Source organism: Scyliorhinus torazame, chromosome 13, assembly GCF_047496885.1.
Source record: "Scyliorhinus torazame isolate Kashiwa2021f chromosome 13, sScyTor2.1, whole genome shotgun sequence".
NCBI lineage: Eukaryota > Metazoa > Chordata > Chondrichthyes > Carcharhiniformes > Scyliorhinidae > Scyliorhinus > Scyliorhinus torazame.
Genome location: NC_092719.1, coordinates 26,539,371 through 26,553,650, shown reverse-complemented (window position 1 = coordinate 26,553,650; position 14,280 = coordinate 26,539,371). Strand labels below are relative to the sequence as shown.

General features: G+C 48.4%; 1 protein-coding gene across 2 annotated transcripts in view; it reads right to left on the bottom strand.

Annotated features, from left to right (window-relative positions):
* Positions 1-4,340, bottom strand: part of LOC140387671 (acrosin-like) — a 73,605-nt gene extending 69,265 nt beyond the window's left edge. The window contains exon 1 of one of the 2 annotated variants that reach the window (XM_072470864.1): positions 4,183-4,340. In XM_072470864.1, the coding sequence (XP_072326965.1) occupies positions 4,183-4,267 (85 nt within the window). In that variant the 5' untranslated portion in view covers positions 4,268-4,340. The remainder of the gene's footprint in view (positions 1-4,182) is intronic. The other variant, XM_072470863.1, reaches the window with a different exon arrangement.
* Between the last annotated feature and the right edge of the window lie 9,940 nt (positions 4,341-14,280).

Below are 14,280 nucleotides of genomic sequence, written 5' to 3'. Positions count from 1 at the left end.
GAACCATAACCCTAACAGCAAGCCATCAAGGTCTGAACAAACAATAACTCACAGTTACTTATCCATATGTAGCTCTAGGATTGAGTTAAACTGGTACAAATCCTCACGTTAAAGATAGTTGCTCCCTTAAGAAGCATCTGCTCCTGGTAAAGAATCAGAATTTTTATTTGATTTAAACCCCAATGCCTCACGGTCCTGAGCTTTGCTCTTCAGTTACTCGAAGGAGCCTCCCATTTCCAATTTCAACAAACAATATGTCTCGGGAACAGAATACATTTCCCCCATTGCCCTTCTCATGAAAGGAGATACAAATCCTCTTTCCAAAGGATCATCTATCTGGAAGCAGCCATTGTGTCTTGTAATTCTCGCTCTTCCACCATCAACACAGAAAATCTATTGGTTCCACCATAGACCAAGGTTTGTAACCCTGAGCACGGGACTCTTACCCGTGAGTGGGACCACAAATGGGCAGAGACGACAACCTCCGAAAGTCTCAGAATGACCCTGCTCCCCTAGATTATTTTTCAAAGACAGACTAAGTGATCTATCTGGAGCTAAGAGACTATAATTTTACTACTGAAATGTGGCTTCATGTCTGACCCAGTAAGAAGGTTTAAGCCGACTCTCTGATGAGGGAATGGGTTAGTACAATGGGACAGGCACAGGCCTGTTAATTCTGACAGTCCATACAGACTGACAGCAGAACAATCCCTGAGAAAGGGCGGTCTCAGTTTAGTTGCTTTACTCTGCCCGAGCTGTAGTCGTAATCTAACATTGAAATATCTACTCTGGGAGTGTTTGATGGGACAGTGTGGAGAAGGTTTACTCTGATATAACACATCTTTCTCTAGTTTCTTACCTATCTTCCCACATACCCTCTCTGGCCACATCTTGTCCATGAGACCCATCTCCTGCTCCCTTGATCCTCTTCCCACTAAACTGCTGATCACCCAGCTTCCATTCCTGGCCCCCATGCTAGTTGATACAAGTTCTCTCTCATCAGTTGTTACCCCTCTCTCCTTTAGTTGGCCATCATTAGCCTTCTCTTCAAAAAAAAACCTTGTCCGCACTATCCTTGCAAATGACTGTAATGTGGAAAAGTGTGAGGTTATGCACTTTAGTTGGAAGAATGGAGGCATAGACTACTTTCTAAATGGGAAAAGGCTTAGGAAATCAGAAGCACAAACGGACTTAGGAGCCCTAGTTCAGGATTCTCTTAAGGTTAACTTGCAGGTTCAGTCGGCAGTGAGGAAGGCAAATTCAGTGTTAACATTCCATGTCGACGAGGCGAGAATACAAGAGCAGGGGTGTACTTCTGAGGCTGTATAAGGCTCTGGTCAGACCCCATTTGGAGTACTGTGAGTAGTTTTGGGCCCCATATCTAAGGAAGGATGTGCTGGCCTTGGAAAGGGTCCAGAGGAGGTTCACAAGACTGATCCCTGGAATGAAGAGCTTGTTGTACGAGGAATTGGTGAGGACTTTGGGTTTGAACTGTTGGAGTTTAGGTGGATGAGGGGAGATCTTATTGAAACATACAGGATACTGCGAGGCCTGGATGGAGTGACTGTGAGGAGGATGTTGCCACTAGTAGGAAAAACTAGAAACTGAGGGCAAAGCTTCAGACTAAAGGGACGGTCCTCTAAGACAGAGATGAGGAGGAATTTCTTCAGCCAGAGGGTGGTGAATTTGTGGAACTCTTTGCCGCAGAAGGCTGTGGAGGTCAAATCACCAAGTGTCTTTCAGACAGAGATGGATAGGTTCTTGATTAATATGGGGATCAGGGGTTATGGGGAGAAGGCAGGAGAATGGGGGATGAGAAAAATATCAGCCATGATTGAGTGGCGGAGCAGACTTGTTGGGCCAAGTGGTCTAATTCTGCTCCTATGTCTTATGGTCTTATGGTCTCCAACCTCCCTTTCCTGTCCAAAGTCTTTGAAAATGTTGCCACCTCGCAAATCTTTTCCCATCTTTCCCAGAACTCCCTGTTTGAATCCCTTCAATCAAGTTTCTTTCCCTGGCACAATACTGATCGCGTTTTTATGAAAGTCACAGATTACATTCTATGTGACTGTGACAAAGCTAAACTTATCCCCCTCAGCTTTGCTGGCCTGTCCGAGGCCTTTGAGATATTTGACCACAACAATCTCCTCCAATGCCTCTTCGCTGTCGTTCAGCTGGATGGCATTGTTTGCGCCTGAGTTAATACTAATCTAATAGTCGCCAGAGCATCACTTGCAAAGGCTTCTCTTCCAGGTCCCACACCATTACCTCTGACTGACTCCCAATTCCTATTATCATCTACATGCAACCCCTAGGCAACATTGTCTGAAAACACAGCTGCCTGTGCCACCTGCAACAAGATCCGTTCCCAGATCGCATCCTGTGCTGGCTGACCTACATTGGCTCCTGGTCAAGCAATATGTTAACTTTAAAATTCTCATCCCTGTATTCAAATCCCTCCATGTCCTTGCCTCTTCCCTATCTCTGTAATCTCTTCCTGCCCCACAGCCCTCTGAGATATCTGTACTCCTCTAATTCTGGCCTTTTTTGCCCCACCATTGGTGGCCGTGCCTTCAGTTGCCTCGGCCCCAAGTTCCGGAATTCCCTCCCTGCACCTCTCCCTCTCCTCCTTTAAGACACTCCTCAAACATACCTCTTTGACCAGGCTTTTGGTCATGAGACTATTATCTCCGCACATGACTCGGTGCCATTTTGTGTTTTATAATGTTCCTGTCGGAGTGTTGGATGGGCCAGTGAAGAGGGCGTTTGATGATCAAATGGCGAAGCAGACTCGATGGGATGAATGGCCTAATTCTGCTCCTATATCTTGTGATCTTCACTCTTTATCTCACCCATGTGGTACAAAGTTTGGGATGCATGTAAATATTTGTTATTCATTTACGGGATGTGGGCGTCACTTACTCAGCCAACATTTATTATCCATCCCTAATTGACCTACAGCAAGTGGTAAGCTACCTTCTCGAATCATTACAGTCCCTGAGGTGTAGGTACACCCAAAGTGCTGTTAGGGAGAGAATTCCAGGATTTAGACTCAGTGACAGTGAAGAAACGGCGATGTGCATCCAAGTCAGGATGGTGAGTGATTTGGAGGGGAGCCCAGGTGGTGGGGTTCCCAGGTATCCCAGGTAGATGGTAATGGTCATGGGTTTGGAAGGTGCTGCCTAAGAAGCCTTGGTGAGTTTCTGCAGTGCATCTTGTAGATGGTACACACGGCTGCTACTGTTCGTCGGTGGTGGAGGGTTTGAATGTTTGTGGAAGGGGGTGCAATCAAGTGGGCTGCTTTGTCCTGAATGGTGTCAAGGTTTTAGAGTGCTGTTTGGAGCTGCACTCGTCCAGGCAAGTGGAGAGTATTCCATCACACTCCTGACTTGTGCCTTGGAGATGGTGGACAGGCTTTGGGAGTCTGGAGGTGAGTTACTCGCCGCATGATTCCTAGACTTTGACCTGCTCTGGTAGCTAAATTATTTAATAGCCACATAGCTCTTGACATTGCATCCATAATTTATGGTTCTGCAAACTTGCCTTCATGCTAAGTCAATCCGGTTGAGTTGTCAATTTGGGAATTTTCGGAGGCTTTTTGGTCAATGGAGAATTTGTGTGTGTGGTTCCCATGTGGAGGCAGTGAAGCAAAGTATAAACCCAGGCTGCCAACAAGGTCCAATACAAAGCAAGAAAACCTCAATTACTATAAAATTCAGAATGAGTCAAGATCCCAGTAAAACACATCCGACGGCAACTCTGAGCTCCAACAACCATTCATTAAAACTTTCAAAATCCTTCAGTTAACGCTAATTGTTAAACCATAAATAATTTTCCATTCCTAGCCTATTCTCAATATTCTCAGCCCCAGAGAGATACAGTGAGACCTAGACGATAAACTCTAAATAAAAGCTGCCATCACAGGAGAACCATTGATCAGAGCCCAGTGCACCTTTACCTTAGCATGGTCGAAATAAACAGCAAATGTGCCCATCTTGGTCTAAAGCAAACACCACTTGCAGTGTTTGATACTGACGACTGTGCACTGTGTCCTATTCCCTTAGACACCCCTTAACCTCAACTGGAAAATAAATCAAAAACAGGAAGTCCATTGCAAAGTCACAAATTGGTGATTCCAGCTCCCCCTTCCTCCCTACCCCACTCTTCTTTTCACCCACTTACCGGAGTCCCCTTGCCCAGAGGCAGTCACACCACGATACAAAACCAAAAAGGCCAGGTGAAAGACGACAGGTTTCAATAATTGCATGCTTTCGATCTTTCACTGAAACTTGAAAGGCCCACCCAGCTGGGCTTATCGTTGTGACTCACAGACATGGCGTGTTAACCTGGGGAAATGGACTCCCGTCTGGGCTCATTGTTACACAGGTTGATGTCACAGCTGCCATTGTTACAGCAAATGATGTCACAGGCCGACATCGCTGCAGAAGTGATGTCACAGTCCCAGACTGACCAATTATGTCGTGCACGGAGATCACATGCATTGGGTGGAAAGTGGTGGCTAGAACTCCATGCTGGACTGACGGATGGAAAAATCACCTTCAATTCGCAGGTGGTAAAGTTCCAATTCAGTTCCCAGTGAGTAGAGGCCCAGATGCAAAGCACATTTAGCGGCAATTCCCAACCCCATCACCTCAATTATCTGGAACGGCAAGGCCATGGGAAAATCATCACCTCCAAGTCACACATACTTAACCAACTTGGAAATACATTGCTGTTCTCCATATTCGCTGGATCAAAATCCTGGATTTCCCTAACTAACAAAACTGTGGGAGTAACATCATCACATGAGCTGCAGTGGTCCAAAAAGAAGGCTCCCTATCATCTTCTCAAGGACATCTAGGAATAAGCAATGAATTTTGACCTTCTTAGGTAATGTGTGCATCCCCAGACTGGCCGGGATGTTCCATGCCCCCCTCCCTCCTCCCGTGTTTCGCGGGAGAGGGAACCGTCCCACCACTGGCCGGCAGTGGGATCTTCTGATCCTGCTGTTGTCAACCGGGTAACGGGGTTTCCCGTTTTAAGCACCCCACCCACTGCGCACTGTTGGGAAACCAGTGGCTGAGGTTCACCATCGGCAGGACTGGAAGATCTTGTCAGCAAGGACTGCCAGGAAATTCTAGCCTGAATTTGTTGTTGAAAAGCCATGGGATGGTTCATGCGGTTCATATAACATTGCCACAAAGATACAATGGGCTGAATTCTCCACCGTCGGATGCTCCGTTTTGCCGGCAGCCTGGGGGTTTCGTGACGGCGTGGGGCTGCCCCACAATGGGAAACCCCATTGACCGGCGAAACGGAGAAGCCCGACGGTGTGCCGCGCCAGGAATCCGCACAGAGAAACCCGCCCAATAGTTTTTTTCTGAAAATGGACGTCTGTAATGGAGAGTGTCCCGTTTCACACAATAAATACCCCTTGTCTTAATGAGCAGTAAATTCAAAAAACAAGTTTAAATTCTGACAGAATTAGAGAGCCAGTGTGAGAGTGATCTGTAAAATGGAAAGATCATATCCATCATTGCAGATACCAGGGAATGAATAGGTTGCCAAATCCCTAGCAGGCATGTGCCCAATGGCAATCGCAAACTTTAGTATGAACCTCTTTCATGAAAATGCCAAATCTTACGAACCCCCAGGGATTTCCTCCCTCACCTGGGTAGCAGTGATCTTGGAAATATAAAATTTGGTTTTTTTATGACACTTGGTTGGTCACTATCTCCTCCACCTGCCCCTGCCACCACCCCCCCCCCCCCCCACCCCCCACCCCCCATTCCCCTCAACTCCTTCAACCCTCCCCTTATCAGTTCACCAATCTCAGAAAAGCCCTTGTAAAGTGATAATGTTGGCAGCTGTTTACAACTATTGTCTGATATATATGCAGCGTGGGTCATTCTGTGGGAGTTGGTGGGTCAGTGGTAGCATCACCGAACTAATAATCCAGAGGCCCAGTCAAATACTCTGGGACATGGGTTAAAATCCCTTCATGGTGGCTGGTGGAATTTGAATTCAATTAATACATCTGTAAAGGCAGTCTCTGCAATGGTGACCATGAAAACTACCATCGGTTGTTGTAAAACCCCACCCGGTTCACCGATGGGATGGGAATCTGCTGTCCTTACCCAGCATGGCCTACGTGTGACTTCAAACCCACAGCAATCTGGTTCACCATTAACTGCCCTCGGAAATGGCCCAGCAAGCCACTCGGCTCAAGGGCAGCAAATGCTGGCCCAGCCAGCAATGCCCACATCTCAACAAAGAAAATAAATGAAGAATATAATGCAGTGTCAGTTTGCAGCACCTTACTGGTGATCTCACTGCGATTATTGAACAAACCAGAGAATACAAATTTTACTTCCACAGCATCATGCAATATTATTACTTTGACAGGAAAATATTCCACTGTGCAGCTGGTAACACTGATGTTGATGACTGCCCTAGCCCTCTTTAACCCACCTCACCCAACCCACCTCCTACAAACACACCCTGTCCCCTCACCCCCAGCCTCCACACCTCACCCTCCCACCTCCTTACCCCCCTCCACCCGCACTCAGCATCTAATCAGCTCTAAAATGCTCAAGAGATTGACCAGCCTCTCAGTTGCTGCTGTTTTGTCACCGTTCATAAGGATGCACTCAGAATGCGTTTAGTTAGCACAATGTTTTATTTGCAAACACGTGGAAGGATACCTAATAGAAATAAATATATACAGACAAAGTTACTTGGGAACTACTCTAAGTCCTGTTGTGGGCCGGGGCAGGATTCATGGAGATCCACGACAGCAAACTGATGTCGCACGTGGACCGATTCAGTGACTGTTAAGGAGCTAGCACCGGTGCCACGTGAAACACAATCGATTCCAATGAGAAATGATGCGAGATTCACCGGTTTCGCAATTGACACTCAGGAGGCTGACTAGCTGTAGCCGCATAGACACACTTCACTCCCCACCCACACAATCCCAGCCAACAAGATGTCAGCAAGTCATGCAGTGCCAAGATTGACAGACGCCGAACACGAGACCCCCCCTGGACGCAGTGGACGAGAGGCAGGCCACCCTGTACACCGGCCTGTGAAGGAGACTGCCAGCCGCTGGCATTCGCCGTGCCTGGGTTTAGGTGGCAGAGGACGTGGGCACCACTAGCAACACCATCCGGTCTGGCCAACCATGCAGGAAGAAACTGCATGACCTCCTCAGGGCGGCCAGGGTGAGTGGGCAGCGCTGTGCCCCTGGCACCAACTCCCATCCCACACACCCATAACCCCCCCTCCCACCCGGAGGGCGGCCGAAACCCCACCTGCACCACATGCCGGCACCCATTCCGGCCGCCATGGCCGGGTGCCCTGACCACTGAGGTCACCAGCTGCCCACCTGCTGGGCTGTATACGTCGGACTGTCTAACACTGTTGTTTCCTGTTTCTGCACCCCCCCCCCCCCACCCCCGCACCCTCCCTCCCACCACCTCCCAGGAGAAGGCCGCGCATAACCGCCGGGAACAGGAGAAAACTGGAGGGGGGCTGCGGCCCCTCACCATGGCTGAGCAGAGGGCCCTGGACATGGTCAGTGACCCAGAGGAAAGGGACGTCACCGGGGTGGAGATCGGCCGAGGGCGAGGAAGTGAGACCCTGCTGGGTTGTCGTTCCCCATGACACACGTGTGTCAACTCCCCCACCTCCCCCCAAGTATGAAGTCTTACAACACCAGGTTCAAGTCTGACATGTTTGTTTGGAAGCCATGTGTCAGATCCACCTGGAAAGTGCAGTGGCGCTTCTGAGCGTGGCCCAGTCACAGCAGGCCATGGCTGAGAGCGTCAGTGACATTGTCCAGGTGTTGGCCGACATGGCGCAGACATAGCGGGAAATGGCGCAGCCACTGGCTGATGTGTCACAGACCCAGAAGGTCACAGTGTGATGTGGCACAGTCCCAGGCAGAGATGGTCCACCCTCTGTCCTCCATGGCAGCGAGCATGCAGGCTCTGGTCGAGACCAGGACTCCAGGACAGGCAGCGCCAGGTGGCGTAGGAGCCTCAGGGGATAACTCCGCTCACACCATCGCCCCGTAGAGTTGCCCAGGGGCCACTGGGCGCCCCGAGGGAGAACGAGGTGTTGGGGCCCGTGTCGGTGACTCCCACAGGGAGGTGCCGGAATACCGCAGCACTTCGGATTCCCCCCTCCTGTCCCTAGCGGATCAGGTGGGCAGCGTGCAAATCAGGGTAGCACCACGCCACCTGGGACACCCAAGCAGCAGCCGGGCCCATCCAGGACGGCCGCCCCAGAAGACGAGGACCCAGGTCACGATGGGAATTGTAGCAGGCCGCCTCCACTCCTGCTGTACTGTCTGATGTACCCACAAGAGGAAACATCCTTTCCACGTCTAGCTTGTCAATACCTGTTCAGGATCTGATGCACTTCAATCAAGTCAACCCTCACTCTTCTAAACTCCAGTGGAAACAAGTCCAGCTTGTCCAGCTTTTCTTCATAAGACAACTGGTTTATTCCAGATATCAATCAAGTGAACCTCCTCTGAACTGCTTCCAACATATTTACTCTAATGAGGAGACCAAAGCTGCACAGTATTGGAGTGGGCTCAGCAATGCCCTGTATAACTGAAGAAATCATTCTTTCTTTTCTTCTATTCCCCTCATCAGAAATGATAATTCTCCGTTAGCTTTCTTGATTACGTGATGTACCTGCAGATTAGCTTCTTGTGACTCATGCACCAGAACATCTGGATCCCCCGAACATCAGAATATATCCTTCCTGAAGCCCGGTGTCCAAAACTGAATGCCGTATTCCAGTTAGGATAGGACCATGGTCTAAACAACTTAAGAATCACTCCCACTATTTTGCACTGTCTCTTCCTTTGAGATAAAGGCCAACATTTCGTCAGACTTTTGCTATTGTACCTGTCCACTTACTTTTTGTGATTCCTGGCCATACCATAAATACTTTGATTTGTCTTTCTTGGCTCATAAATGGATGTCTTCATCCTTTCCGACCAAGGTAGCAATAGCTGATCACAAACTGATTGTCGAACGGTAATCTTATGGTCACCTTCAGCAATGGCACCGTGCCTGGTACAACCCTGAGGATACTGAGGACAGCTGGGAGGATTTGCACTGTTGCTCCAACTGAGGAAAGGTAATTCAGAACAGAGCAGGGATCCAACAGGGGAACGGTTAGACCCAGTGACACATAGCTGGGGGGCAGATGGTGGCAAAGTAGTAATGTCACTGGTGGTAATCCAGAGATCCAGGGTAATGCCCTGGGACATTGGCATTAAATCCACCCTGGAAGCTGGCGGATTTCCAATTGATTAATTTCAAAGATCTGGAATATAAAAGCTCGCCTAAGTAATGGTAACCATGAAACTATCACCGAAACCCATCTGATCACTATAGTCCTTTCAGGAAAGAAATCTGCTATCTTGACCTGGCCTGGCCCACATTTGGCTCCAGATCGCAACAAGTCTGGTTGACTCTTAAATGCCCTCTGGAATGGTCGAGCAAGCCATTCCATTCCAGGGTAATTAGGGATGGGGAACAATCTCCAGCCGTGCCAGTGGGGCCCACACCCCGCGAAAGAATAATAAAAGCTCAGTATTGCAGTCCTGTGAAACATTGGGAGCGTCTCGCTCGGGCAAAGACATTGCAACAGTTTATATCTACAGTGTGTGTTGTCAGTAACATTGGGTCGGAGTCACCCAAGGGGATGTGCGCTTGGGAGGCAGGAGTTTTGATTTCTGAGACCAGCTGGAAAATTGGCTTTGGAGTGTGGTGTGCCTGATTGCCCGCATGTTCCTATATCCGGACTGTTTTAAAAGAGAATGTGTGGGAGTGTGATGACTACCTGTCTGCAAGCAGAAGGTGGCCAATTAAGGTCCTTAAATGCCTATCGAGGGCATTGGGAGGACTCTGACTGGAATTTTTCCATTTCCACAACAGCCAAAGAATGGCCAGTGGGTGAAGGTGAGCTCCCGGTGATGGATTGGGGGAGCCAATCCCCATCCCACTGGGTACCCTTTACCTGCCATTGCCCCTTGACCACAGCTGTGGCCAGTGGCCAACCAGTCGAGGCGTTGTCCCTCCTCGATAACACCTTCCCAGCTGTGGTCTTTTTAAATAGAAATATTTGTGCCTCCTTTTCAGTGAGGCACTCCCCCTCTCTCTCTCTTTCCTTTTCTCTCTCTCACAGACACAGCTTCCATCTCAAACTGTGGGGCTAACAATGTGTCAAGGCCAGAGGGCCTTCTTTTGTCTCTCAAAGACGGAAGCCCACCCACCATCTTCAATTGAAATGCAAGCCTATTCCCTGGATATTAACTGACCATCCCTAAAAAAGAATGGCATTAGGCATCTGGCGTTGATGCAAGTTCACACGATGTCGAGGTCCTGATCCCCCCCAAGAAAGTTTGGCACAGGATGTGCATTGAGCACAAAAGTGTAGAGAATTGCATCGAACCGACTTCACCAAAACAGGCCACTTGGCCCAAATGGTCAATGCTGGCCGTTCTGTTTCACACAAACCTCCTCCTAATCCCCTTCCTCTCAATTACCCATTGTGATAATACCTTTCACATTCTTCCCATTCTCAGGTAAAGACGTTTCATCTGAATTCCCCATTGAATTTATTCGTGACTATTTTGTACTTGTGGTCCATCATTTTGAACTGTTGGAGAAGTGGAAAAATCTCTCCGTCTGCGCTGTCCAATTTCTTGATAATTTTAAGACCTTCTTTACCTTGCATCCCTCAGCGTTCTCTGTTCTAGAGAGGGCAGGCCCAGCTTGTTGAATTGTTTTAATTTTAATTTCTGGCATTAACTTTGTGCCTCAATGTCCCTAATACGAAGACCAAAACTGTCCATGGTTCTCTAAGTGTGATCCAACCAAGATTCGATACAAGTTTAGCATTACTTTCTCCCTCTAGAAATAAATATGTTAGGTAGTATCATCATATAGGTCACACAAGTCACCTTAGCATAGTTGTTCCCTCCCCTACCTTCCATTTTAGATAGATTTCTCGTCACAGTTCACCTATGAACTCCATGGCTGCCACCTGCTTGGCATAACCCATGTTTCCGACTGGAAATGTAACGTTTCCACTGACACCATTCCTTCTCATCATCACCTTATTCATCTACTTCACTCACCAACTTACAAAGCAATCATTTAGGTTGTCTTCAGAGGTATCAGCCATGGTTCAATGGGTGGCACTCTTGCATCTGAGTCAGAAGCAGACAAGTGGGGCTGTCGCCTCCGAGTGCAATGCTGAGGGAGTGCTGCATGGCCAGTTGTGCCCATTTTTATAAGAGACAATAAATTGAGACCCAATTTCACCTCTCAGGTGGATGTAAAAGAGTTCAAGGCTCTATTTTGAAGAAAAGCAGGAGGGTTCTCCATGGTGTCCTGGCCCACCATCTCTTCAACAAGAACAACCCTGTATTTATATAGCACCTTTAATGTGATATGACATCCCATAGAAACATTATAAAGCAAAATTTCACATGGGATGTTAGGACAGACGATCAAAAGCTTGGTCAAGGAGGGGTCGATTTTAAGGAGGGCCTTCGTGGAGGTAAGAGGTGGAGAGGTTGAGGGAGCGAATTTCAGCCCGTTGGGTCACGGCAACTGAGGAGGCGCTCGCCAGGTGGTGTTACGGAGATGGAAATAGGCGGTCGTGGTGCTGCCACGGGTATGTGGTATGAAGTTCATCTCGGGGTCAAAAGCTGCATCAAAGAAGTCTGGTTGAACCTTAGTGAGTTGGCAGCTCGGGGGAGGGACGGAGTTTGTGGCTGAAGTCAATGTCCTTCCCTGTTTTCCGGTGGGTGAAGTGACTGTTCATCCTGCACTGGATATTAGACAAGCAATCTGATCACTGAGAGAGAGTGAAGGAGTCGGCTACAGCTGGTTGTCATCGGGAGACACGCTGTGTTTTCAGATGATATGAGGGACACATGTAAATCATCAATCGAAGGAGGGGATAAATCCTTTGGGGGCCATCTGAGATGACGGTATGGGGGCAGGAATAAAAGCCACTGCATTTGATTATCTGGCTATGATTGATGTTATGGATAAGAACAGAACCATGCGACTGTGAAGCCAAACAGTTGGAGGAGGAATGTGTGGTCAACTGTGCCAAAGGCTACAAGTAGGTCAAGAAGGTCGGTGGGAGAGGGGGGGCAGTTTGTTTATGTTTGTCACAATCAATACAACATCTGGTCAAGGGCAGCACAGTAGCATAGTGGTTAGCACAGTTGCTTCATAGCTCCAGGGTCCCAGGTTCGATTCCCGGCTGAGTCACTGTCTGTGTGGAGTCTGCACGTTCTCCCCGTGTCTGCGTGGGTTTCCTCCGGGTGCTCCGGTTTCCTCCGGGTGCTCTGGCTTCCTCCCACAGTCCAAAGATGTGCGGGTTAGGTGGTGTAGTGATATGCATCACTGTATGGGGCTGGTTTAGCACACTGGGCTAAATAGCTGGCTTTTAAAGCAGACCAAGGCAGGCCAGCAGCACAGTTCAATTCACGTACCAGCCTCCCCGAACAGGCACCGGAATGTGGCGACTTGGGGCTTTTCACAGTAACTTCATTTGACGCCTACTTGTGACAATAAGCGATTTTCATGTCATTTAATTTCATATACACAAGGGCTTAATGTAAATACACTACAACTAAGTAACCACTAGAGGGAGCACCAGAGATGTCATGACATGCAGACATACAGCCAATGGGTCATTAGAACAGGACACAACCAATGGGTAATCAGGACACCCAGAGGTGGCATTACCACAAGGGGGCACTTCACAACCCATATAAAAGGACAGGGCACACATGCTCTGCCTCTTTCCACAGACAGACATCTAGAGAGTACATCAGGGTTGATCAACAGCATCACACCCAGCTTGTGGCTTAGAGCAGGCTGGTAAAGATAGACTGAGTTACTACAGCTAGATTAGCAGAGTCAAACTCATTTAAGAACTGTGTTAATAGTTCAATAAACAAGTTGAACTCATTTCATAGTCTGGAGCTTCCTTTGTCAAAGTATATATCAAGGAAGCAGCTTATGCTCCACGAAGCAGCATAACACAACATGATACCAGGAGTGCCTGTTACATCTATTTAGTTCAACTCAGCAAGATCCGTGACAACCAGCAACCGAACCCAGGCACGATGATCAAGATTCCGTTTCCTAATCCACTCAGGTACCACGGCAATCTCAGTGCCAACTGGCGTTCATTCAAGCAAAAATTTTAGCTTTACATGGAAGCATCCGACCTACATGGCGTGGCCGATTGTGAGAAGATTGCTCTTCTACTCACCACTGCGGGTGAACATGCAACAGAGATCTTCCGCTCCTTTAAATACTCCAAAGGGCAGGCCTGAACACAATTCCAGACAGCCCTGGACAAATTTGAAAGCTACTGCGAGGTAAACACAAAATAAGTCGGTAAAATGGCGCCAATACTCACCACGAGGCAGGGTTGCAACAGAAGCAGACGGCAATTTTGATTGGCAGCCACCTTGCGCGTACCCAGCCGGCCCAGTCCGCACATGCGCAGTTCCTGGGAAGACGTGAACCGGCAAAACGGTGTTTTGCGTATGCGCGAGAAGCCGCGCACACGCAGTTGCGAAAAGAACGCACAGTAAAGGAAAAGCGATTTGCGCATGCGCAATCCATTCCTATGCTTTACGTCACGAGCGTCATGATGTCAGAGGCCCCGGACCACGGCCACTGAAAGGGGAAATGTCCGAAAATTACAAAGAAGAGTTTTAAAGCTGCAAAACACCATTCTTTCACCTCGAAAGACAGAACAATGCCTGAACTTCTACCAGTAGTTGAAATCAACCTATGCAGAACCCTGCAACAAGCAGTTAGCACTGCCCAAAGAGATGATTTGGTCCTTGAAGACTACTACTCAGACGATGATTTCTTCCTTGGACACAGAGAGCGCAATGACAATACCGAAACACGAAGATAATTGGTTTATCGAAGAATACTACTCAGACATGGCTGAGTTATTCGGATATGATGATCATGCAAGCATCAGCGCCACAGTTGAAAAGCTCAAAACGACTCTACTCATGGTAGATGAATCCAATACCATGATGCCATGGCAGATCGTCGATACATTGGATGACAGCAACATGTCAAATACCCACGAAGACGACGAAGCCCACAGAGAATGGCCTGATGCCACACGAAAAGTGGTCCACGCACCACAAAGAGTCCCCGACTCCACACAGAGAGCAATGAAAGACTCCACAGCGAGACC